The 26,954-nt window shown below is 42.2% G+C and overlaps 2 protein-coding genes across 2 annotated transcripts; one reads left to right on the forward strand and one right to left on the reverse strand.

Moving 5' to 3' along the window:
- Positions 1–1,610: 1,610 nt before the first annotated feature.
- Positions 1,611–9,073, reverse strand: LOC118771744 (forkhead box protein O3B-like). Its single transcript, XM_036519750.1, has 4 exons — positions 9,005–9,073; positions 2,323–2,857; positions 2,007–2,146; positions 1,611–1,772 (listed from the first exon to the last, which is right to left on the reverse strand). Exons 1-4 carry the CDS (start codon positions 9,071–9,073, stop codon positions 1,611–1,613), a joined length of 906 nt encoding a protein of 301 aa, XP_036375643.1.
- Positions 9,074–16,760: 7,687 nt separating this feature from the next.
- Positions 16,761–26,065, forward strand: LOC118772083 (protein mono-ADP-ribosyltransferase PARP12-like). Its single transcript, XM_036520335.1, has 12 exons — positions 16,761–17,137; positions 18,833–18,968; positions 19,426–19,684; positions 20,247–20,378; positions 20,513–20,645; positions 20,796–20,964; positions 21,483–21,603; positions 21,749–21,845; positions 23,615–23,699; positions 24,996–25,126; positions 25,213–25,364; positions 25,812–26,065. Exons 1-12 carry the CDS (start codon positions 16,821–16,823, stop codon positions 26,063–26,065), a joined length of 1,986 nt encoding a protein of 661 aa, XP_036376228.1. The 5' UTR covers positions 16,761–16,820.
- Positions 26,066–26,954: the final 889 nt, after the last annotated feature.

A 26,954-nucleotide genomic window follows, 5' to 3' on the forward strand; every position in this document is an offset into this window, starting at 1 on the left:
TTTAGTAAAGCAGCTTGAAATATTATGTCTGTTTTCCATGTTTTTAGGGGAATCCTCGACGCATGGTCATTCATCGGACAGAAAAAGGAGTCAGTGTTCTTGCCTAAAAAAGAAATTCAGATCTCTGACATAGTGTGAGAGTGTGAGTACATTGCGGATAGATATTTCTTCTGAAGAAGAGCTTTGTGTTGCCTGTCTGGCTTGTGTGCCACTGTGAGCAAGAGAGATGAGCAAGGAGGCAAGCAAGATGAATGAGCAGGAGGAGGCTGGGCACCTTGCCTTTGATAGCCAGGAGATTGCCTTTGATAGCCAGGAGACTTTTCAGGACCTGTGGAACTCGGTGTCTGTTCCAGGTGGTGATGAGAACTGGAATAGTCTGGAAAATTACCTGCTACAGGGCCATCTCCAGGAGGAGTTTGACGAACAGCTGTTTGATGTGCCTGCAACCCCAGCACCTCAACCCTCTGTCTCAGCCTTGGACAGTGGCGCCCCCCCTTCCTCAACTGTCCCCACCACCACTGACTACCCAGGGGTTTTGGGCTTCCAGCTGCATTTCCAGCAGTCTAGCACTGCTAAATCAGTGACTTGCACATAATCTCCTGAACTGAACAAGCTATGCTGCCAGCTGGCCAAGACATGCCCTGTGCAGATGCTGGTGGACAGCCCCCCTCCCCCTGGTGCCCTGCTGCGCGCCACTGCGACGAGGAAGAGATCTTCACTCTGCAGATCCGTGGAAAGGAGAGGTATGAGATGTTGAAGAAGGTCAACGAGAGCCAGGAGCTGAAAGACCTGGTGCCGGCAGCTGACCTGGACCAAGTATCGGCAGAAGCTGCACTCGAAAAACAGCAAACGAGAGAAGGAACATGATGGAGTGGAGCCCAAGAGAGGGAAAAAGCTGCTTGTGAAGGAGGAGAAGAATTCCGACTCTGACTGAAGAAGAAAAAAGAAAAGAAAGAGGAAAAGTGGTTCCCACCTCATTACTGACAAAAGAAGGCTTTAGATTTCATACAAAGGGGTGAAAACTCAGTGGGACACTGCGGTAATCTGTGTTGCACAATGTTTTTTAGTGACCTAAAAATAATGTACTGTGTAGTTCCCTTCTATTATGCAGTAACAGTTAACATATATCTGCCATGAAAGTGCAGCTCTTTAGTGAAAGCCTGCTGACCTTTACTGTCCTGACAATCCATGTTTTTCGCTGCAATTTTTTTCCCCTTATGTTACTTTACAAATGGTCCTCTGAGAAAATGTTTATGGATCAGATGCTCCTCCCTCCTCTCCTGTTTTTTTTTATAAACTTCTGCATTCATGCAAATGTCTCTTCTCTGAACCAATGTGTGTGTTGGATGGTGTTCATTGATAAAGTTTGTTTATTTCGCTGAATTTTTGTAGAGGAGTTGGTTAGCCTGCAAGTTAGCAGTTAGCCTGAGTATGATCCATTGTTTTCATGATTGAAAGGTCTATTTCATGGGGTCAGTGATGTCAGGTTCAACGGTTCAACCTTGCAGGTCTTACTACAGTCACACCAAAGTCAAAATGTGATCCGTTAGACTAATCCCTTTGTGAAGACCTTCAGTCTAAGAAAGTGCTGTACTGGTATGATGGACTTCCTAATGCTGGCGTGTGCCGCAGCTGGGGAGATCCCCGAGAAGGGCCTGGCGCACGTCCAGAGTCGCCGCTGCTGCCGATCCCATGGCCACCGTCCTGCTGTCCGTATCGACGAACACCTTTTCCGATGCCTTAAGTTGGCGGTTCATCCCGCAGCGCCAGTTCTGCTTACCAAAAGTGGCCCACTAGGCGGCTCGCATTCCACGCCCAGCTCCAAGCCAGCAAGCTGGGCTTCTTACCCATTTAAAGTTTGAGAATAGGTTGAGATCGTTTCGGCCCCAAGACCTCCAATCATTCGCTTTACCAGATAAAACTGCGAGACTTCGAGCGCCAGCTATCCTGAGGGAAACTTCGGAGGGAACCAGCTACTAGATTCGATTAGTCTTTCGCCCCTATACCCAGGTCAGACGACCGATTTGCACGTCAGGACCACTACGGACCTCCACCAAAGTTTCCTCCACCAGAGTTTCCTCTGGCTTCGTCCTGCCCAGGCATAGTTCACCATCTTTCCTATCGCACACGCTCACGCTCCAACACCCTGACAGAGCGGGCGAGATGGACCGGTGGTGTGCCCCGCTCCCGGCGAGGGGTGGGGATCCCACCTCAGCCGGCGCACCAGCCATCATTTTCAACACTTTTTTCACTTTGCAAAAGCCTGAGCTTGAGCCACGCAAAGCCACGGAAACGGCAGCGTGGGTGCCTGAACTACCCAACCGCATATGTTTCTTGTTTTTGTTTTGATGCGTGATTCAAGTCGAGCTGCTGAGCTGTTGCTGTCCTCTTTATCTTTGAAGTACGGTACACATCCAACCATCCAGTCAAAGATTTGGGACAACGTCAGTCTTTTATCAGGCATACTCTCTATGGCTTTTGTTATAAGGTCTGCATACGAGAGGTTTCCCCAAGCAGTCCTGCATGAGGAGGACTTCCTCAGCTGCTGGGACCCCAGGCCATTACTGCTCATTCTGCTGCCAGTTGTGGCTGGGGACTGGGAAGAGAGCAGGGAACCAGCGTTCTCCTGGCCAGCTGAGATTGTGTTTATTCCTTCAGCTACACCGTTGGGGCTGTTCTGATCTTCTCCTGTGATGCTGGTGTTGCTCAGCGTACCGCTGGCATTAATGGCCACCGAGCTGGTAGATTCCTCTTCATCATCTTCTTCCTCTGGGTTGACATCCGCATCCGTGGACTCGGGTTTCCCTGCACTGGACTCGGGTCGTGGCAAAGGCCAGGTGCATGATCTCAGCCTTTTCTGAGGGTACAAACACAAGGTAAATGTTTGCCTTTACCATTCATTCTGTATTGTCCTATTATTACCAATGTTATCACTCTCTTTAAACTGGAGTAAAACTTGCAGTGCACTGTCTTCATTAAATTCTCTCAAAGCTTCAATAGCCCTTTCATCTAGGTCACTGTGTGCTACCAAGCCTGCTATGTAAATTTCATCTAGTTTTTCAGCACCTTTCTGTGGTAAATGCTTTCCAAGGCTCGGGCCCCTCTCTCGGGGGCAACCCATTCCAGGGCACCCTGCCCTTCACAAAGAAAAGAGAACTCTGGGAAGAGAGCGGGGAACCAGCGTTCTCCTGGAACTCCTTGCAGCCTTTTTTTTACAGTAGATCCCTAACCTGTCATCTGACCTTTATGGTTATTTTTGGGTAAATTAAACAAACTCTTGCATATATTCACTCCCAAGCACATGCAATGATAGGAGAAGGCCAGAATGAGTATTGAGGTACAACTTGTATTATTATAATGACATTTGGAAGGCACCATACTACACAACTCCCTAGTAAACACAGAGGGTACACCAGTGAAAAATGCCATAATTGAACTGCAGATAACTCCAAAACTGTAATAAATAGCCCAATTTTGGTGAAAAGACACAGCTGAGAGGATTGTTTTCATCTGCAGTTTGTTTTTGTGAAGTTCAATTGGGGGGATACACACAGGTCAAAGGTTACTGCAGTTTTGCAGGCCTTTACAAACATGAAAAACAGGCGTATTTCACCCAGCTGCTTCACAAAAGCTATAAAGCCAAACATGTATTTAGGCTCCCTGAAATCAGCAGACCAAGTGCTTTAATTTGGTTTGTATAATTGCTTTTTAATGGGAGTGTGGTCAATCAGCTTTGACAGCTTTTTGCCAATCAGCTTTTGATGTGGCTACGCTAGGAGGCCTGTGCAAAACGGGCTGGTGAGGCAAAATGTAGACCTTCATTTTTAAATGTTTTCCAAGACATGGATAAGATACAATGAAGTGCTTATCATCACTGAAAAGAAAAACTTTAGATTTTAATTTGATGTATATTACTTGTTTTTTAATGAAAGTATGGTAAATAAACAGCTTTGACAGTATGGCTATGCAAGGAGGCCTGGGCCAAATGGGTTGGTGAGATAAAATGTAGCCCTAATTTCTTGTATGTTGTCTAAGAAATGGATCATACAGAATTATGTGCTGATCATCACTTTAAGGAAGAGAATGAGATCTTTAATTTGATGTATATTACTTGTTTTTTTAATGAGAGTATGGTAAATAAACAGTTTTGACAATGTGCCTATGCAAAGAGACCTGAGCCAAATGGGCTGGTGAGGCAAAATATAGCCCCACTTTCTTGTATGTTGTCTCAGAAATAGATAAGATACAATGTTCTGCTTATCATCACTGAAAAGAAGAGAAAGAGGTCTTTAATTTGATGTATATTACTTGTTTTGTAATTGTGGTATGGTAAACAGTGGCGGAGCCAGAGGGGTGTCCGGGGTGGCACTGAACACCCCTGATATCTGATTGGCCACCCCAGGTGCAACCCTAAAATTTCATTCGCTATCACTGGCAGTGTGATTCTGATTGACATCTCATTTTACTCGTGAGCTGTGGAAATATTCTCTCTTCCTTGTCCTCAATTTGGAAAAGGCGCTGCCGGATGTCAAAATAAACATTTCTTTCAACAAGAGGTGAAATGAGATGTCGATCAGCATCAAACTGCCAGTAACAGCGAATAAAATTTTAAGGTGGCAGTCAGACCTGCGGCAAAAGCACTATTTTGAAGTAAGGTTTAGCATCGGGTTTAGGTTTCCTGAACAACTTTTATGAAAGTTGAGCCGGCGTGTAGATGCATATTGACAATTTGGCTCCATAACAGACAGTTAATCAGATAAAAGAGATCGGTTCCCAATTTAGCCCAACATTATGTTTACATCTGTGCTAGTAATACACGCCATGCATATACACTGCAGTGTCGTATGTTACAGTATACGAGTGTTTAGCTAATGTGGGGTAACTAGTACAGCTGTCAGTGTTCAGCAAGTTAACATTTAGCAGTTTGAAATCCATTAACTCAGTTAGATTTTCGTACTTGAACTCAAAACTAACAATTGTTATTATAAATCTATTAACGTTACTCAAAAGATTACCACAATTTGCAGATAGCCTGTTTGCTGTCATAAAGGTGTAAGAAATTATAGGTGCTTTCTGCAGAGTAGGGCTAGCCATGATCTAACTAGTAACTTAGGCTGGTAGTTGATTTTAAGGTACAGTTATGATAATGGGGATTTGTAATTAAGATTGAGATTGGACTAAGTTTGTAATATTGGTGGGCACCACTACTTGCACTTGCACTTACTATATGTTAAATAGGGGTTGTTGTTGAGAAATTATGTTTTTGAATAAAAACAACCTTGCAGTAATTGCAGGGAACATTGTTTAAGTTTGATATTTTGTGCAGGTATATCTTGTGTTTTAAGTCAGAAAGAAAAAAAAACATATTGTTTGACTTGGGTGGATCAGAGAGGTCTGTACAAGTTGGTCATACCTGGTATGTCAAATTTCAGTGTTTTTATTTTTTGTAAATTTACTTCCATAAATAAACTATGCAAACTATATCACACACAAAAGCTATCTTATCTCCTTGGTGCTTGAGCTTTATTTTCTGAAAATATTTTGCATGGTCAACACTTACAGACCCAGATTATATATTCGTGAAAACAGAGTGACCCAAGTCTCTCCAGTATGTGAGTACAGTATACTGTGTGTGTGTGTGTGTGTGTAAGAAATTGAGCTGCAGTTCTGAGGTAGAGACACTAGCTATTCATAGTACATTAAAGAATTCTAGTGAAGTAACCCTAGTGGACCACACTATCTGCCACTTTAAAGAACTCCGGGTTAAGTGAATTATCACTCCTACCTCTAATCAGCAATCATAGGATTCATTCATGCTTCTTAGATGCCAGGTTAGGGTTACACACTCATTTTCTGTCATGGTCTATGGACCCCCTAAAGTAGCCTTGGCCACTGCCTGTATAAAACTCTAGTTCCGCCACTGTGTGGGAGACCCCATGTGTTTGAGGAAAATTATAATCATTATGTGTATTATCTGTATTATATTAATGTTTTTGCTCACTTTCTTGAGGGGTGCCAATATTTCTGGAGTTGACTGTACTAGTTTTTCGCATCGTCATTGAACACACTGTTAAGTGTGAAATAGGCTATGCCCAATATAATAAGTTTGCTAGTACGAGGTGAGACATGAGAATCTGCACCATAAATGAAATGTTCACTGAAATATTGATCTTTTGTGAATACCTAGACAATGTGATAGTGTTACTAACGTTAGTCTTAGCTTACTAACGGACTTAATGGTCATTCTGAAAAACTGGTATGTGTGGCTTAGCTAACAGGCTATCTCTTACATGAGTTAACTAGCTGTCGTCCACATTTCTGCCGCAGAACTATCAATTTTGTCAGGGCCGGCCCAAGCCTTTATGGGACCCTAAGCAGAATTAGATTTGGGGGCCCCGCACTGCCTTAGCGCTGCCAATACTATTGACTATTGTCAATGCTTGATCAATCACACGGACTGTAAACTAATGTTAGTCTAACTGACTGTGCTTGCATGATAGGCCGTAGCCAGGGCAAAATTTTAACCGAGGTCCAGAAGCATAAGTAGAGCAGGCTTATTTTATAGCTGTACATTTGTACTTTTTTTCCCAGGAAAATTTGTAATTCTAATAGGCTATTGTGTACCAAAAATGTAGGCTAAACCAACCACCAACTCACTTTTAAGGCATTTTGAATCATTCCTGTAAAATCAGTGGGCTAGTCCCTTCTTGTGAGCAAAGATGTTTGTTATGGACATGAATGGGTTAAAAAAGACAGCGGCCCGAGGTGACCGACGTTAGCTAGCCAATCTTAGCTAGCTAACTTTGAGTACTGTAAGTTAGTTGATACAGCAACATATAGTAACCCTGTTGGACCACATTGCACAGGTAACGTTAATTTTAAAAGCTGTCAAATTATGAGGCTAGCCAGTGCTGTAAGATGAAATCACATTGACAAGAAGCAGAGTACCAGCCAGTGCTGCGCTTGTGATTACTGATGAGGTTGTTATAGTTTGGTTAACGTTACAAGCTAGCTAGCAGTTTCAGAGACGTGTGACAGTTGTATGCCGTCAGATTTATGTCAAAAGTCGCGAGCGCGAATCGACCTGAGTTTTGACAGTGTGGGGGCGGAAACCAATGGAGGCACTGGCCCTCTTATGATTGGTCACTTTCAACGCAATCACACCCACACGACCTCCTTGAACCTTGATTAACAGCTTCTGTGAACTGAACTACAGGCAGTGTTTGACCAGAGGCTTCTTATTTCAAACAACTGAGTCCTGACAACAAGTTTGGTGTTGAAGACACAGTGGACGGAGCAATGGCGGTGACACCTGAAGATTTACATGTAAGTGCAACTGCTAGCTGGCTTCGTCTAACAACCCAGCGATTTACTTACGTTAACGTTACTTCTAACGTCTATTACATGCAATCGGCTGAATGATAGGGGAAGCACAGCTAACGTTAATTAGCCAATGTTAGCTACTTTTATGTTCCAGCCAAATTTCAGAGTAAGTAAATTGCTGGGTTGTTAGACGAAGCCATCTATCAGTATCACTTACATATCAATCTTCAGGTATCGCTGCCATTGTTCCGTCCACTGTGTCTTCAACTCCGAACTTGTCAGGACTCAGTTTGCAATTTCAGATGTGGGCTGAAGACACAACTTTAGACTCTACCTGGACTGACACCCTTGCCATTTGACCTTGTAAATCTAACATTCTTGGCTTGTACTTGTAGCAAGTTACGTTGTATTTGTAGCACGTTTTGCAGCACTTTATTGTCCCAGTGACTATATTTGATATGTAACCTCAGATCAGATTAGTTCTGTCTCGCTACACTGACCTTGCGCTCAGCTTCAGCACTATCTGCATTGTATGACCTGTACATATCTTGCCCTTGTGCCTGTTGTTTGCCAACTATTTGCACTTTTGTACGTCGCTTTGGATAAAAGCGTCTGCTAAATGAATAAATGTAAATGTAAAATAACAAGCCTCTGGCCAACCAGCGTCTGCCTGTCGTTCAGTTAACGGAAGCTGTCAATCAAGGTTCAAGGAGGTCGTGTGGGTGTGATTGCGTTGAAAGTGACCGATCATAAGAGGGCCAGTGCCTCCATTGGTTTCCGCCCCCAAATTGTCAAAACTTATGAGGCTTGATTCGCGCGAGCAGAGTTAACCCGCGCGAGCGCGTATGCCCTCCAGCGCTCGCCAAGCAGAGACTCTCGCGCGTGGTGGCTGCTTTGTGCGCGAGCATGTTTTATACGCTCGCAGCATGTTTCGTGTGCTCGCGAGAATGTTTTATACGCTCGCGACTTTTGACATAAATCTGACGCCATAGTTGCCTCACTGTTGCTTGGCAACAGAGCAACGTGCTGCTTGCGACCACTCTATCTCCCATTCTTTCCTCAGCAAACACAGTTTTTCTAAAACTTTTAGTCGTTTTTACATCCGTTTTTGTCAATTAGTAAACCATACAATGCAGTATTTAGCGTTTGATAACAGTCTAGCTAGCTAACATTAGATTACATTAGCTAACGCTATCTAATTAGCTAGCTAACTCAATAACGTTTATCTGATACAAAATGATACAATGTCATTCGGAAGCGCTGCTGTCCCACCGGTAGTGAACGGACCGGTTCAACAGATATGTGAACATGGTAAATATGTAGCGTTAATATTTACCTAGATTTACCATATTTTGGTTTTTAAAAAAGAGAACACTAGTTAGTAGACACTAAAATGTTACTCACTGCTGGTAGGCTCTCGTCGCTTATCACTGAAGAATAAGTTCTAATTGGCTGAAATAAGATCGATACGACCACAGGGCCTACAGAGAATTCTACAGAGAACAGATTTGTTGACTGTTCTGCCTAGGGCCTAGCCTAATAGATGCGTCGGCATGGGGGATTTATAACGATGTCAAAACACTTTCGTTCACAAAAATAAAAGCATGTACATTAACACACACACACACACACATAATGCAAAACGTCAGCCTGAGAAGGAAAAAATTACCGAGGTCCATACCTCTGCAACCTCACAGCTGGCTAGTGGGGTGCGCACGAAAACGCAGTTACCGTCCGTTACAGTGCGCATGCGCACGAGCGTGACACCAGCTCTGACAGAGGCAGCGGGAATTGATCAAACCAGCTAGTATTAGCTAGCCAGCCCGTTAATATAATATTGCGTTTTTGTATGATTACCATTGACATACCATATCACAAACAATAAATAAATACATATTTCAAGCTCTCTTGTGGGACATTTCTAGCGCTCTTGGGGGCCCTAAGCAGGCGCTTAGTTCGCTTATGCGTCGGATCTGTGTTATGACGAGCTATCCTATTTATCGAAGCGTCCTACTTTGGCCTAATGCGCATGCGCGTCCGAAAAAACCGTCACAACCACGTTACAACTCATCCAAACATCCTACCTTGCAGCTGAGAAAGTTTGAAATCGTGGAATCGAGAAGCCGAGGCAACGAGGAAGAAGTGACATTCATTCGGTAAGTAAAAAAAGAAAGAAAAAATAACGTATAATTGCAAAACACTTCTTGTTTGGTCAAATGTTTTGTTACACCGAGTCCTAACTGCACCCGAACGTCCGACAGTTTTGTAGCACTGAATGCTCTCTGAATCTGTTAAATATAGCTGCCCTTCTATTGCATTACAGGTGTGATATTCGAACGAAACACGGCTTTTGTTTTTTTAATTTTATCAATAATCTATCAGAACACAGTGTGTATATTTTAGTTAGCTCTGTAATCGCGTACCAGTTGAAATATACTGTGTCAGTGTAGCAGGGTTGAATGTGTTCCCCTGAATTTTCCCCAGTTGTTGCTCCCTTCTTGTGAGTGCCATCCTGTGTTGGTGTGTGCTGAACTCTAGAATTTTCTCACACTTCTGCAGACCTGGGGTACAGTAGTGGGTGTGGTGTGGACATGTACAGAGTTTGGTCATAATTGGTAGATGAAACAAACTTCATAATTTAATATGAAATATGCAAAATTACAAAGTAACAATGAGTTTGTTATGTGCTTTGCAGTTTGCTGAAGACTATCTCTAGACAGGGAGCATCAAAAGAGTAAAAACAAATCAAGAAGCTGTCAGCAAGGCAAGACTGGACATAGCTTGCAGCTTGTTAACCACATTGTACAAATAAATATTTTTTCCTAATAGTTTTTTATTCATTTCTCACTTGTTTAATTCACAAACGAAGTTGACAGTTGTTGTTTATTTTAATTAATGTATTTTTTTTTTAAATCAGCTTGATGTTACCTGAACCAGTGAATCTCTTGAGGATTAACTACTTAAATAATGCATTATTTTGTGTACCCTAATAACTTAATGAGTCCAGTACAGGGCGCTCCAACATTACTTGTGAGGTTCTATGCTACATATAGCCTAGGCTATATGCTACGTGAAGCCATCTGTAGGCCTACAAATAGTATAAAGCACCATCACATACTAAAATTAAGTTCATGAAAGACAGGATTTTGTGGACATTCCTTTTAAAAAGACGCAACAAAAGGTAAGATTTTACATGTTGTATGGTTGATCACTAACCTAATATTAATTACAAGATCCTGCTCAGTGATTTCTAACATGTAACACTTTTGTAACATTAAGTGAACATCTCCCAAAAACCCGTCAGCTCTCCATTGTAAAAATGCTTTGAATGTAGTGAAAGTACGCGTCTGCACATTAGGCCAAGGTAGGACGTTTCGATGAGCTGTAACCATAGACAGTCATGGTTGTAACGTGGTTGAGACATTTTTCGGACGCGCACGCGCATTACGCCAAAGTAGGACGCTGCGATAAATAGGATATGTCGTCAGAACACCCCGGCTCTGAATTTTGTTCAATGAGCGACATAGTAACACCATGGCAATAGACTCTCGTCGCTCATTGGACGAGTAAGTCACATCCCCCCCCCCCCCACGTGTCTACCAAAAACGTAACGGACTGAATAACAGATGAATGAGTAAATGAATAACGGACTTTAAAAACATAAAAATAGAAAATTAGCGAAAAAAAAAAATCTTTCATTCGAAATGCAGTCTACTCGAGTGAACCTAAAAGTACTGACAATTTAAAATACCCCAAAACCTAAAAATCCCGGAAAACTACTCAAGTAGCAACAGTAGGCCTAACGACAGTACTTGTAATCTGTTATTTTGCCGCCTGTATTTGAATACCAGTTTGTAGTGAAATTAATTATTACATTTACATTATTACATGTACACCATACAAGGGTGATATGGCTGCATGACTTCCCAAGTCACTTACATATCAAATGTCTTTCATTTTCAATGGGAATTACACCACTTTTGAATTTACACCCCATAAATTTGGAGAAGGCCTCATTTGGCAAGGATATATAAACAGCTTAATTGAACTATTGTCTTGATCACAGTAATTACAATAATCTCTTTATTGTGTGCCTGTAAGTGTAGTCTCTCAATGTGTTGCATTTCAGCGTTGGCATATTGTATTTCAAGTGCATTGCTTTTTTGTGGAGCCTGTCAATTACATTTCTGTGGATGCCTTAGAGTTGTGATCAACGTCCTGAACAGGAGAAAGCTGGACAGGCTTTAGACAGCCCTACCTCTGTGTTGTCCTTTTTACCATAGCACCCTATGCAAGAATACACAGTGCACTGGCTTTTAATGGCAACACCAACATTTCTTGTCCATTTCTCCTAGCTTCTAATATACTACATCCATTTTGCTTTGAGTGGCCTCCTGTAAATGGCCAGTGTGTTGCATGGCTGCTGTAGCGAAGGGTGAGAGATAAAATATGGAGTATGAAATTCTGCCTGTTTTTATATTTAACCTTAGTAACTAACCAAATTTATGATTAGTAATAGTATTAAACTATGCTCATGCCATGCTATGTCATGTGGATCATTATGCCATACACTGACACTGGGCGAAATAGGCCTGTATCAAGAGATAATTTGACTGGATACTTTTTATAACACGCAGCATATCCGGAGCATAACTGGTCCATATTTGCAATATGGGACGTATTGTAAATATCCAGAGTTATTCTCAGTCAAGACATGCTGTTTTCTGATATCATAAGGCTGTCTGCATCTGATTTACATAATAATCCTATGGGGTAGACCGTGTTTTCAAAAAGCGTTTTTTTCGAGAAGGGTCTGGCTGCAGACCATGGGGCGAGTGGAGCTCCATTCTCGAACAGGAAGTACGTCACCTCCGCTTCCCGGTAAATGTAGAAGTTGTGGTGGAAAATTTTTGATAAAGTGTATACCCCATATGTAAATTATGAGTATTGCCACTTTCACCCCCTCCCCCCTCCCCCCCCCCAGAGAAAAGCGGAGCTTGACGTGGTACGATTAAGCTTGTTATATGGTGGAAATAAGTTATTGCCAGCAAACATCATAAGCATTGCCAACAGATGTTAGCTTTTGATTTTAACCACAGTTATTGACATATTAACTGAAGTTATTGATATATTAAATCAGCTATTTATTTTATCTTTACTGTACATGTGGAGGTCTGGAAGTGTATAAGGAAACCAGACAATCTAGTATGTTAGCCTTAAATAATATGTATTCTATTATACTTTGTATAGTGGAAAATATTGTATGCATTAAGCACTACTACTGAAAAGTAACATGATGTGATTCTATGCTTAAGTAATGCTGGGGGGTTATCCTAGGTCATAAACATTGCATGTAGGCCATTGTAAGACACTGCTAGAGGGGTAATCTTGGGGGCTATTGCAGGACAGTGGGTGAACTTGGAGAAGGAACACTGCCTTCAGCATTGGCCCTCCCTGGAAGTCACCCCAGAACCTTTGTGCACTATGTTGCTGTTCCATAGTCATGCCAACTTCTCCTATTGGTTCATGGTCTACACTTATTGTATCTTCTCTCCCTTCATTTCTCCTATTGGTTTATGGTCTACGCTTATTGTATCTTCTTCCTCTGACTCATAGTCATGCCACCTTCACTTATTGTATCTTCTCCCCCTGACATGCCCCTACAGCATGTCAGCCTGTTTTTGCCCCTTTTAACATATGCATCCCATTTTAGTTTTATATTTTCTTTTAGGAGTCATACAGCTAGAAAATAAGAGCTGATTGCCTGCTTTGGCTGACATGTACTGGAAAATGCTTGTGAACTGTATGTGGATTTACTGCAGTTTGTCATAGTTAACCTTTTTTATTATTTAAACGTGGGCCTGCAAATAATGGTTATATTCCAGGCATATATGTTGTGTATTATTTTCTAAAAATCATATAGGTGTGGAGTGGAAATAATGGGAAATTTCAGAAGTGTTATGTTTAAAAATATACAATATACTATATATACAATATACAATATACAATTAATGACTATGGAGTTTATGGGACTTTCCAGGCGGGGTAAATGTAACAGCTTAAAAATTAAATAATGGTGTATTAAATGGAAAATGGGATGATCTTGAAGGAGGAGCCTGGGAGGAGTTGTAAATTGTGGTCTGGGATAGGAGTGAGAAAAGGCATAACGGATGGATGCAGGCTGAGGGGAGGGCAGAGTGATTGGGGAGTGTTTGTGAATGTATACACACTGCATATACACCTGTTGCTCCGCGGACCAACCCGTTTTACTGTATGTGATTGATCACCATATGCAATAAACCAAACAACCATGATTACATCAGACTCTGTGAGGACTTATTATTTTCTGGAAGGCATCAAAATGTGGAGGAAGACCCTCAATCAACCACAAAGTGGTATGCAGTAGGTCTTTTAATTACAATATTAGATACTGCCGCGTCAGCTAAATCAGGTAAGTTAATAAATCAGGTAAGTTATTAAGGTCACCTCAGGTAATATGCTGATACGCATAGGGCTTGGGGTGAAATTACACATGAAATGATGAATAAACACGATGGATTTATATGTTCATGAGTATAATTTTGATGTCATTACGTTGAATAAACTTTTCTGTCCGTTTCTGGCGAGAAATATTGATATCTTGCCAACGTTAGCGCCGCTAGCCTATAGTAGGCCTATTAACCTGACGCTGACGCAGAACACTGGAATTAGCAAAACACGTTGCATAACGTTAAAAAGTCGTGTCAGGAGGTCGTTTTCACATTTAATAATTCACTCACTTATTTCCAGGGCTAGGATTGGCACGCACAATGCAGCGCACTTTACATTTCAAAGGTGTGTCAACCTAAAGGTCTTTTTTAAAAGAAGAGTCTTTTTACTTGTACACATTGAGAGGTAAATATGTATTTTTCTATTTTATATAATTGTTTGACTCTCCTTTTTTTCCCTCTCTAACATGAAAAGTTTGACTACTCCTTGGTAGTTGTAGTCAAGTTGTAAGTGTAGTTGTGCAAAAAATTGACTTTTGACAGAGGAAGATCAGTCTAGTTAGAGATTTGTTCATTTGTTGTCTGAATTGTGTGAATTCATGCTCTGTCATAATTGTGTTTTGACACTGAACTGAACAGGTGTAGTGAAGTGGAACACTCTTTCAGTGAAGCACAAAGAGACCTACAGGAAGCCCTACACCATTTCCAGGTGCAGTCGCCTACAGTGTAGCAGGCTTTACAAAGACTGTGGGGCTGGCTATCGGGGAAATGATCAGCAGGGAGTCCTTTGGGGGTTTTACTCTTCAGATGACCACCCTGGATACTGCAGCTGGGACTGCTAGTTAGACGACTGAGGCCTCGAACAATAATTAACTCCCTTTAATCCCTCAAACCCGTTCTGTTTTCTTGTCCTTTTCAATTGTTGTTCTGTTGTTGCTGTTCTATTACTTCAGTGGTGTTTATATTTCTAAAGTTAAGAAAGGAATAAATAGATGAATAAATGCATGAACGAATGAATGAACAAGTGTGTTGTTAATATGTTTACTCTCTAAAATGTATGGAATGTTACGTTGGCTAGTTGAACTGTATGCGGAAAAAACATGGGCAACGTCAAAATACGTAGGTTAAACGTATTATGATGTTTTAATGTAAATTTTGTAAAATACAAAACTACTTTCGATGCCTTCGTCTCATATACAGTAAAAGCTTCGTCTATTGTTTCGATTCAACTACTTCCTTATCTCAAGTGGAGGTGACGTATTTCTGCAGCTCAGGGCGTTTTTTTCAGTTGAAAAAAGTACAACTTCTCAGAAAAAACGCCTACGTCAAGCGCTTTTTTGACAGCTGACCAATCACAGGCGGAGATGGAGAGGGTAGCGGTAGAGAAGTTAATTGTGCTAGTTTCTGAGCACAGTGAACTGCACAACATGACAGTTAAACGGTATCATAACATTCATCATAAAGATGCCGTTTGGAGTCAAATTGGACGGATCATAGGGATTTCTGGAAAGTGTTTGTGTTTACTGCTTGTCGTTAGCAAAACTAGCCTGTTACCTAACGTTAGCTCTGCAACAATGTATAGCCAGCTAGACCGCTAACAACATGCTACTGCACATGCTACTGTTGTTATGGCAACAAAAGACGCTCTCAACGCTGCCGGCGTTTTTTCTTATTTGAAAAAATATTCTGGCCGGCGTTTTTCATCAAAAAAAGACGCTACGTGTGAACACAGCTTAACTGGATATGGAGAATCATGTTTTGCACTTTTACAATAAACTTTTATGAAAAGGGACAATGAGAAGTTTTGTCACAGAAAAATAAAAAGCAAGGATAATATACAAAATTGTATTTTGTCTTGCGCTATTCTGTCACGCTTCATAACCTAATAGGCATTTGCTGGCCGATCCGACTGCGTGAGGTAAGAAAATAATGTTAAGTAGACGTCAGACTTGAATGGTTTTTATGCTATGTTGCAATTGAGCATCAGGCAGTAAGTTTCACGCAGAAGCATACTTGTCTAGATAGCCTCAATTGATAGCTGAATTTCTTTGGAAGCATCTGTAAAGGTAAATATTAATGATGACACCAGGGTAAAACTGAAAGTAGCTACAGGGGGGTGGCGTGGTAGCAAGGACCGAGGCTATACTGATGTGATTATCTCGTATACGGAGACGGATTTGCCACGTACACAGTTCATATTATGGTGGTGTTCTGATGTAGATATGTAGGACATGATAAATATACGGTGAATATTTTGGCTTAGGATATTTTGCGTGTGGATACTGTCCCATTCCGGAGTTAAGATATGGTCCGGACATGAACCTAACGAATGAGGCTAACGAATCCGGAGCATATCTGATAGAATATGCCCGTAAACGTGTCATGTCAATGAATATATGATATTAAATATCCCCGGAAACAGACGCTTTTCGCCCAGTGTGATATTGAGCGTTTTCTCAGAAGACAAACCTGGGGTTCAACCATGAGCCTGCTGTTCTTTGTTTCTAACCAAACTACTGTTAGCAACACATACAGTTGCCTCCAGTTCAAAATCGCCCCGAAGTATGACTAAACTCACTACTACATCTACTGCTCCTTATCAGTGTTGCCACAATGATGTAATGGTGCCAAGAAGCATACCAAGGGTAGGAGACAAAGCAATGTGAATTTTTTCTCTGGGCTATTCAATTAAATCAGTCAATGAGACAAGGCAGTAGTAATATTTCGGCAAAGCAAAAAGTAACAAAGCAAAGAAAAAAAACAACGATTTTTTGTAATTTATTTATTTATTATTATTATTATTATTATTATTTATAGGTCAACTAAAAGTAACCCACGAGTAATTTAGCTGGTATGTCCAAAAGAGGAGAAAGAGCGACATCAAGTGAAAATTCAACCAAACGACGTACATTTTCTCAAGGTTTCAGTTTCATTTCTTCATCCTTCAGAGTTCAGACGAAGAAAATCCAGAACTACCGAGGAAGTGCATCCGTCAGAACCATCAGCAAAATGGCAACTGCAGTCTCCAACTTTATCACCAAGATCCTCTGTGAAAATCAGGGACGTTTGGACTACAAGCAGCTTTACCAGAAAATCCGCCAAACCGTCACTGTAGTCGATTCATTGCTTTTCGACGTTCTGAGTGACCGCAGTAAATTTGTCATTACTGAAGGTAAACAAAAGGCAGCGAGCCGTGCTCTGGGCGCAGACAGCGTTATCGTTGCAAAGACTTCCCTTAGACTCTGTCAAAAACTTCCGAATGACTGTAACAACTGCGGCGATCTACACCTGTGCAGATATTTTGTGTGTGGTAACTGCAAGTACAGGTGAGTGCTTGAAGTCAAGCGTACTTTTACTGTTCCAAGCGTTCACTTTTGGGACTGGCTGGCTCGAATGGGTACCTATGCTATTACTGTCCATTTTGTATAAGCAGCTAACATTTAGCAGCTAACACGAAGCAGTTAACACTGAGACTTATATCGACATTATGTCTCACTATGTTTGTCTATGACAGGTCAGCCATGGCTAGGAACATTAGAGATTAATTAATGATTTACATGTTACGCACGCTGAAAAACAGTGGAGAGGGTGAGGCTAGCAGCCGAGACTAAAGTGTTTCTCATGTCACGTAGTAAATGGTGCCTATAGATATTTTGTATTATATTATAAAAAAAGACTCCTACGACGAATTCCAGCAGTTTTCTTGTACCGCCTGCAACTATATTCCCAACTTCAAAACTGTCACTTTGAGAATCCTGCCCCCCCCCCCCCCCCCCAAAAAAAAACAACTTTTAAAAATCAAGAGGACATTGTGTTATTATTATGGAACAAGCAGCTGTTTCTTGGAATTATGTATCTGTTTATAGTGTATGGTTTAGAACCCTTGCATCTGTTTATATCTCTCTCACAGCGCCCTCTGTGAAGGCAACTCAAATCTAGCCTCGAGTCCTTCACGGCTGTCATCAGCTGATTGGCTTAGTCACTTCATCTAGACACACACTTCATCTATCTGCCTGCTCAGCATATTTATAGGCCTATTACATGCGAACACACTATTACAAAATAACCAAATGTCTTTCACTAATTTGGGGAGTAGTAATCTGAGGCAGTCTACTGTATGTTAAATAAAGTGACATTTTTGACGAGGCTGTTTGTGCAAGTTGTTATTTTGTATATCCATTGCTAATGAGGATATTTGTATGCAAAATGTGAACACAACTAATTATATGTGCTTATATTATGGAACTGTTTTTTAGCTTTGTGGACAAATAGTGTGTTACTGTCTATTCTGTCTGATGTTGTTGTACCTTTTTCTCCTGCAGTATCATTTTAATGTAGCCTATCAGGATGTCTTTGTTGTTTGGGTCAGCATCAAGAGAGTCTTGATTAAGGTAGAAATATTAGTTCAAATAGACAGCATTGGTTAAGATAGTAATAGTAATTGAAACAGACATCACTGAACAAGAAAAGTGCTCTTCATAAAAATGCTTTACATTGTGCTCATTTTCGTACATTCATTCCATTAAGTTTCATTTATTTTCTTTATGCACAGAGCAGTAAAATCCACACACATTTCAGCCTGCGCCTTCATCAATTTGTTGTTTCTTTTGGGCTATATTTAACTGCTTACATACTAGTGATAACAAATAACAAGCAATGGATCACACATGCAAAGCCACTTGAGACCTTCCTGAGGCCAACATTTCAATCCCCTGTCCACCTCACTGGCTGTGGAATGGAGCTGCTCTGACTGTTCTGAAGTGTTGAGATGAACTGACGCCCTCTGTGTTATGCCGATGTTAGCATTTCTGCTGTTGTTTTCCTGGAGTCTCTCTAAGGCCTTTCTCCAGGGGTCAGGGAACAATTTTTTCAGTTTTTTCCCAACTGGCCCAGATTTTCTGGTTTTCTGCACTATGCTATCTATACAGCGCGTTGCGACAGTCTGGATTGTGAAAATGCCCTATAACAATTAACATTTGATTGATTGATTGACTAACTACAACGCTAAATTCTCTGTGCAGGAACAAGTGTAAAAACTCCCATGACTTGGACTCTGCCTACAACAGAGGGGTACTGAGAGCAGTGGGTCTGCAGGAGCTGGGGGAGGCAGCATTGTTTTGTCTGCTGCTGCAGAATGACTCCTACCTGCTGCCTGAGGTGGGAACCTCCCTGCCCTGCAGCAGAATTAGAGTCCTCTCTTGTGATAGGCTGTGTACATGGGATCAGTTGTCCTCCTCTTGCTCTTCTTCAAAAAGAATGGCTAATAAAACAATCCGAGTTTTTCTGTAACTGTATGTGTCCGTCAGTCTTGATTGACTGATGAATATAACCTGGATGTACAGTAGCAGACAAAAGTTTGGGCACACCTGACTAAGATATTGGGAAACATGCATTCAAAGACATTTTGATCTATGTTTACATTTATTCATTTGGCAGACGCTTTTATCCAAAGTGACTTACAAGTGAGGTAGAGTACAACACAACAAAAGACTTGTGCTTAAATGCTTGAAATTTGTTTGTTAGACAATATGGTGAAGTTGATGCCTATGTATGACTTTCTTTCCAAAAAAAGCTGTGGAAAGTCTGACTTTCTGTCTTTTGAAAATGGCCTTAGATCTGCTCGCATTACAACAAGGGCAATGGAGAGCACGGCTCGTGCAGGTACAAGGAGGGCTGCACCAACCTGCATGTCTGCCAGCACTTCCTGCAAGGAGACTGCAAGTTTGGCGCTGCCTGCAAGCGGTCCCACACCTTCGGCCCAAACACCATGAAGATCCTGTCCGGCAGGGGCGTCAGCCCGGAGAACATGCGTATCTTGCACGAGATTTACAAGAACAGATTCGCCATCGCCCACCACGCTGAGAAACCAGCGGGTAAGAATGCCCATCAACACGTTTCAGAAAGGCCTTGACAATCAACGGTCTTGAGTGGGGTGTATAAAACAGGGTAGAAAGTCAACTTTTTTTTTTTTACGGGGACTTTTTTTGCCCCCATGAAATGAGTTACAGGGGTATTTTCAGAGATTTTGGGGGTAGTTTTATAGAATGATGACCGATGTATTAACGTTATTTGCTGTAATGTTAGGGCTGTTGTTAGAGAATGACAGTGATGTAGCATTGTCCCAATATGTCAAGCTTCTCTAAGACACACCACATAAGAATCCAAGTCAGCAAACTCATAGCAGGTAGTCAGCCAACTTGCCAGCAACCAGTAGCTGCCAAACTAAGCTGAGGTAAACTGTGGGGGATTCATGGAGGCAGGGCAAAGGGGCTATTGAGCTACAGAGGCCTGCAGCAGCCAGATTCAGCTGGACTGTGCACATAGAGAGGATAGAGAACTCGTAGAGAACTGTACGTTAGAGACTCACGCTGTCCCTGCTTTCTGGGTGTGGCATCATTATTCCCCCTTGTCCCCGGTCTCTCTTTGACTCTGTAGGGTCTCCTCCAGCACCGCCACCAGCACCAGCAGTGAAAGAGCGTTCCCGAAAACCGTCTAGCAACTCCATCAGTGAGGCAGACAGCAACGAGATCTGCCTCTTCTTCATCCGCAGACACTGCAGCTTCAAAGGTCTCCTCCTTTTCCTCCTCCTCCTGTGTCTCCTTTTTCTCTCTCCCCTCTCCTCATCCTCCTCTTCTGTGACTGTGTACCGTAGCAGAGACTCAAGACTTATTCGGCCATGTTTGTTCCTGTGTCCCCCACAGAGAAGTGCGTCCGAGTGCACTACCACCTGCCTTATAGGTGGCAGGTTTTAAGCAGTGATGGAAGCACCTGGAAGGACCTTCCCAACATGGAGGACATCGAAAAGGCCTACTGTAACCCCAAAAACAGCAAGAGGTCCTCATTAATTCATAAGGCATTAACAATCCAATGATCAATCCTGTCACCAAGCGATATTGGGTTGCAGTGCAATGTTTGACTGTGGGTGTGGGGGATACTGTGTGAGTCTAAAGTATTTCTTGCCCGTTGATAATTGCATGTTGGCAGCCAGGGGAGCCCCCCGGTGGACTTCCTCACCATGACATTTGGAGCTTGGAAAGTCCGCCGCCTCTCCACGGCCTCCGCCGTCACCAAGCCGCCCCACTACATCCTGACCACCGAGTGGCTGTGGTACTGGCAGGATGAGCATGGGACGTGGTCCGAGTATGGTCAAGAGGTCAGTCAGGGGCCACAGCATGAGCTCCGTAATTCGTCACTTCAATATTTTACATGTAGTATTGCGGTGTGCTTTGGATTCTGTGATCTAGTGACTGTTGTATCGTAGTATACTTGGTTTCCATTGCCTAGTCAGGCTGCAGAAGTTAACTTGTGGTAGGGTTCATATTCAGGGTAGTTTGAATGGTGTTATGCTCAAATTCACTGCTCTGGGAGAGTTGTTAGCCTGGTCTAACACTGTTGCTCATTCAACTTGGATAGATACACTTATGTTCTGTTGTGCTAGAAGTCACTCTGGACAAGAGCGTCTGCTAAATGAATGTAATGTAATGTAATACGTGTCTGTCAGTTTCAGGAAGTTCTTCTCAAAATGTTTTTTTTCTGTTGACTAGGAGTGGCTAGTAACCACTGAATTTGCATTTACTTTACATACCAGTACTGCTGCAGAACCACCATAGCAGTTTAGCAGGAGCTATTTGGAAGCAAGCAGGCATTTAACTGTACTCTTGCTCTGTATAGGCTAATGGAAAGACTGCATCCTCCATCACATCGCAAAGCCTAGAGAACGTCTATCTGGCAGATGTGGACAAAGAAGTCCAGTTCAGTGCTGGCAATCAGCATTATGTTCTCAACTTTAAAGGTGCGTAACCCACCTCCAGGGGTCTTTTCATCCATTCTGGGTTTTTTGGGGGTCCTTGGGACTGAACAGGGAGGCTTTTTAAGAGCCCAGTTTATCTCCTGCAGGTGATGCTGTGGACCTGACCTGACTTTTGTGTCTGTTTCAGACATGTTTCAACAGAACTGCAAATATAACACCAAGAGAGAGATTCGGAGGAGGCCACGATTTCTCTCAGCCCAGGAGGTGGAGAAGAAGTTGAAGAAGTAATTTCCTTTGTAGTTATGGTGATGATGATGATGGTGATGATGATTATCATTATCCACTATACTCTCTATCCTTGACCTTGTACTTTTGAACTATTCCAATGGATAAAATATTACTGCAGGATTTCTCAGTTTTTAACTGAAGCTCCTAAAATGTCTTGTGAATCGGTGGTGTTAGAGATTCTCACCAAAGCCAGAATGTTTCATGTCCTGCAATAATACAATCTGTACGGGTGATAAGACCTAGACGTGGATATATCCCTTATTTTTAAAAATAAGTTTAGTCACTTGACTGGGGTTCACAACCTTTTGTTAAAAAACCCATTCACAAATGTCAGAGAATCCTTGGTATCTGTTTGTTGGACACTAAAGGCGTTTGCACATCAAGTCTGTATTTATCGTATGCATTTTTTTTAATCCGTCACTTTTAAATCGTTATGCACAGAAACCTTGCACACTGAGTCCGATGCGTTTTATTATTCTATTCATTGCGAAAATTCGCAGCACGAGACAAAATGGAGTCATCAAGCAGCGAGGATGATTTTGTGGTCCTTTCACTTCTTGAAAGTAGAAAAAGAAAAAGAAAACATTGGGTCCATCCAATCCTGAGAATGTGTCAAGAGGAAGGAGGGTTTCACCTGCTGATAAAGGAGCTGTGGAATTATCCCGATCTTTTCCAGGTCTATTTCAGGATGTCAGTGGTCCAGTTTGATATGCTGCTAGCAATACTGGAACCACACATTAAAAAGAAGACCACCAATTTCCCATCGGAAAGGTGCGCGCTAGGTGATCAGCCTTTCGACCAGATCCACAGATATTCAGGGCACAGCCTCAAAACGCTGCAACATGCAATATCCTGTGACCAGTCTGTTTATCACACTTTTCTGCAAGAGCTGATAGTATTTGGCTTTTGATGGATGCGAAAATCGCAGAAAATTGAACCTGTTCCGGTAAACTTTAATGACGGACGAATGTTTCGGAGTTGGTGTGTAAACGTGATTGACACAACATGAGGTCATATTTATTTTTAAACGTGGAACAATTTCGGATGAAAAATACGGACTTGGTGTGCAAAGGCCTTAAGTTCCACATACAGCAACAGCCAAAAGTATGGACACAAATTTAATTCTTGATTTAATTCTTGATTACTATTTTCCACATTCTATTTTTTTGTAAAGAAATTCATATAGGCATAGACATCAACTGTGGTAAAACTCAAAGGGTAAAAACTCAGGATCCTGCGTGAACAGAGCTTATGTTTTACTCTGTAGTTTCACAGTACAGTTTAGTCTCTTTTTATCCATGTTGTATTTGTATGTTTTTAATCTACTCTCATTACATTACATTATTGTAATTTAGCAGATGCTCTTATCAGAATGACTTGCATACGATACAGTTTTCACGTTACCCTTTTATACAGCTGGATATTTACTGAGGCAATTCTGGGTTGGCACCTTCCCCAAGGGCACAGCAGCAGTGCCCTAGAGGGGAAATGAACCAGCAACCTTTCGGTTATGAGTCCTGCTCTTTACTGCTATGCTACACTGCTACCCTGTGTGCACTCACTACATGCCTATTCAAAAAAAAAAAAAACAAAAACTAAAAACTGCAGTTATTTGGCTGATGTTTTAGCATGATGGTTTTACTGAAGGCTGGCATGTGGAGTGCTCTGCTGATCTGAATCTGTTACAGCGCAGTGGATTGCTGTTTGGCACTGTAGTGCCGCCCTACTGACAGTATCTGTGTTTGCTTGTTTTGTCCCCGGCCAGAGAGACGCCGGAGACTTCCAGCTCTACGGCTGTGTGTGTTCCTCAGCACTGGGACAAGGCAGCCCTGCCTGATTTCACTTACAAGGTGGTAGGCACCGCCGCACACTCCACCCAACATAGCTCTGTCACTCTCTTCCTCTCTAGCTTGCCTGGGGTGTGTGTGTGTGTGTGCTCTCTGTGGCTGCGGTTTTACTGATTACCGTATTAACTGTTGTAGAAGACCTCATGATTTTAGAAGGAAATAATTTGCGCAGAATAAACAAACCAAAAAAATAACACCCAAATGCCAAATTTGGTGAAAGACTCACAGGTGCAGGACTTTTGTAACAACAAGCATCAAAGAAGCAGAAAAGAATATTCAGAAAATTTATAAGCACAAAATTTTTCTAAATGACAGTATTTATTTATTACAGTGTTTATTACTGCCACCAGTAATAAATGTTACCTTACCATTTAGGACTGTGGCATAAATATTTCAGAAAATAATGTTTGTTTGCGTTGCTGCTTACCATTGACAAACAAAAAATGCCTACACAAAATAAAATATTTCTTGGTGAATCTTCTCACTGTTACCAAGCTGGCACAATTGTCACTTCGTGTAGTGACTCCAAGAGAACTGAAATTTAGCAGGATTTGTTTCCAATACGAGGCCAGTACTTTTTGTAAAGTTGAATATTTGACCGGTGGTTCAGGTTGGGTAAGTTGCTCAAGGGTATAACTGCACCCAAGAGTTATGTAACCACCTGCAGCCTACAGGTGGCAAATCAAGTTCCCTAACCAGTGTGCCACAGTGCCAGGTCTACTACAGCCAATGCTTGCACCCACACTACGGCACATGCTCGCACATACATGCTACTGCACACGGCCGCACCCACACTACCGCACATGATCGCACAAACATGACTGCTCACGCTTGCATACACACCGCCACACACTCTCACACCCACACTGCTGCACATGCCCGCACCCACACTACTACACACGCCAGCACCCACTCTCATACACACTACTGCACACGCCCGCACCCACTCTCATACACACTACTGCACACGCCCACACACACTCTCATACACACTACTGCACACGTTTGCATACACACTGCCGCGCACAATCACACCCACACTGCTGCACACACTCCCACACACACTGCCGCACATGGTCGCTCACACACTACTGCACACGCTTGCACACACACTGCTACACACACTCACACACACCTCCATACACACCACCACACACACTCACACCCACACCGCCACACACACTACTGCACACTCTTGCACGTGCACAACCTCACAGACTGCCACACAGACTGCCACACACGCCGTCACTCACACTCACACACACTGACCCCGTGCCGTTCTTTGTTTTCTGTCCACAGCTCGTTACCCTGTCCAGCTCCACGATGGAATACAGACAGGTGGAGCAGCTGTTCAAGCAGACCATGCCTGCAAGCACCATCCACAGCATCCAGAGAGTGCAGAACCCGTCCCTGTGGAGAGTCTTCCAGTGGTGTGTACAGTGTCGCTCATCGCACGGTAACGTCCCCCCAGCCCTCCGTCCCCACGGGCTCATGTGCTGCGCGTGTTTGTCTCCAGGCAGAAGGAGCAGATGCAGAAGAAGAACGGCGGGAAGGCGGTGGACGAGCGGCTCCTGTTCCACGGCACGGAGCAGTCTCTCATCGCGGCCATCTGCGAGCAGAACTTCGACTGGAGGATCTGTGGAGTCCACGGGACCATGTACGGCAAAGGTAAGCCTGGTCCAGGGGTCACTATAGGGCAAAGATAAGCCTGGCCCATGGGTCACTGTACGGCAAAGGTGAGCCTAGCCCAGGGGTCACTGTACAGCAAAGGTAAGCCTGGCCTAGATGTTACTGTACAGCAAAGGTAAGCCTGGCCTAGAGGTCACTGTATGGCAAAGGTAAGCCTGGCCCAGGGGTGACTGTAAGGCAAAGGTAAGGATGACCCAGAGGTCACTGTAAAGCAAAGGTCAATTAGTCAATTTAGGCAATTCAAGAAATGAACTGAAATTCAACTCATTAATTGAAAATTGCCCCATCATTTTCTATAAAAAAAAAAATCACTTCATGAACTGAATTTCAATTCATTACTTGAGTTGACTGAATTGAATTTGAATCGATCCCAATACCCCATCTCTCTGCATGCTGATATGTGGACTATGCTTTCATATTTCACAGGAAGCTACTTTGCCAGGGATGCTGCGTACTCTGACAGATACACCAGGTCCAACAGCAAAACCAAGAGCATGTTTGTGGTGCTGGTTCTGGTTGGGGAGTTCACAAGAGGAGCAACCAGCTACCTACGTCCCCCTGAGAAAGGGACCAACCAGGGCTTCTATGACAGTTGTGTTGACTCTAAGACAAATCCTACCATTTTTGTCGTCTTTGAGAAGCACCAGATTTATCCTGAGTTTATCATTGAATACAGCTAGATAAAGTATTGTGTTGAAACATTGCAATGTGACTACTCACAAAAATACATGAAAAGTACTGTACTGATAGAAAAGAAAAGATGGTTCATAATGCTGTATATTGCAAGCTTTGATTAGTAATATTTAAGATGGAATTTGTACGTGAAAAATATTAGTGATTAAAAAAAGCTTTAGTAATGATCATTCCTGGTCATTCTTGCCGTACTTGACTTGCTTCTTATTAAGCTTGTTATTTTAGTAGATGTTTTAATGCAAACTAGCACTTTCAATTTTATAACATTAGTTACTTGATATTACACGTCTGTTCTTGAAAAGGGAATCGAAAACCTGTTGTGACGAATAAACAGTGAAAGAAAATTTAAGGAAAATTGGATTTTAGTAAGTATTTTAGGTTAATGAGGATATTTTGATTATTCTGTATGAAAAATGTAGGGGGTGTTACTTGCGTTATATTTTACCACAAATTTGATTTTGGTGGGTGTGACTGACCTAGTTATAATGATGGCACCTTTTTTTTCATATATTGTACTATTCATTTGTGCATCTATGTAACTGGACTCTTCTCATCTGGTCGTACTTGCAACATGACCCACACTTGTTTTGGATACATATCCATATTTTAACGATTTCTTGCCGAAGAAATAAATGTTTCTTTAATTAATAATAAACGTGCATCTTGTCTTGTATAGTAAATTTTTTATGGTACACTCAAGGTGAATCATGAGCTATTCTGGCTGTTGTGAAAGTTAAAATGGAGTGACTCACCGCATACCTTCTTTCACTGCCAATGTTACTGACATTCAAAACAGCAAGCCCAGGAAATGCACACCTGAGGCCTTTCACTGTATAAATGTTAAATGGTTTGACATTAAAAATATTTTTCGCACCA

Source organism: Megalops cyprinoides, chromosome 25 (genome assembly GCF_013368585.1).
Source record: "Megalops cyprinoides isolate fMegCyp1 chromosome 25, fMegCyp1.pri, whole genome shotgun sequence".
NCBI lineage: Eukaryota > Metazoa > Chordata > Actinopteri > Elopiformes > Megalopidae > Megalops > Megalops cyprinoides.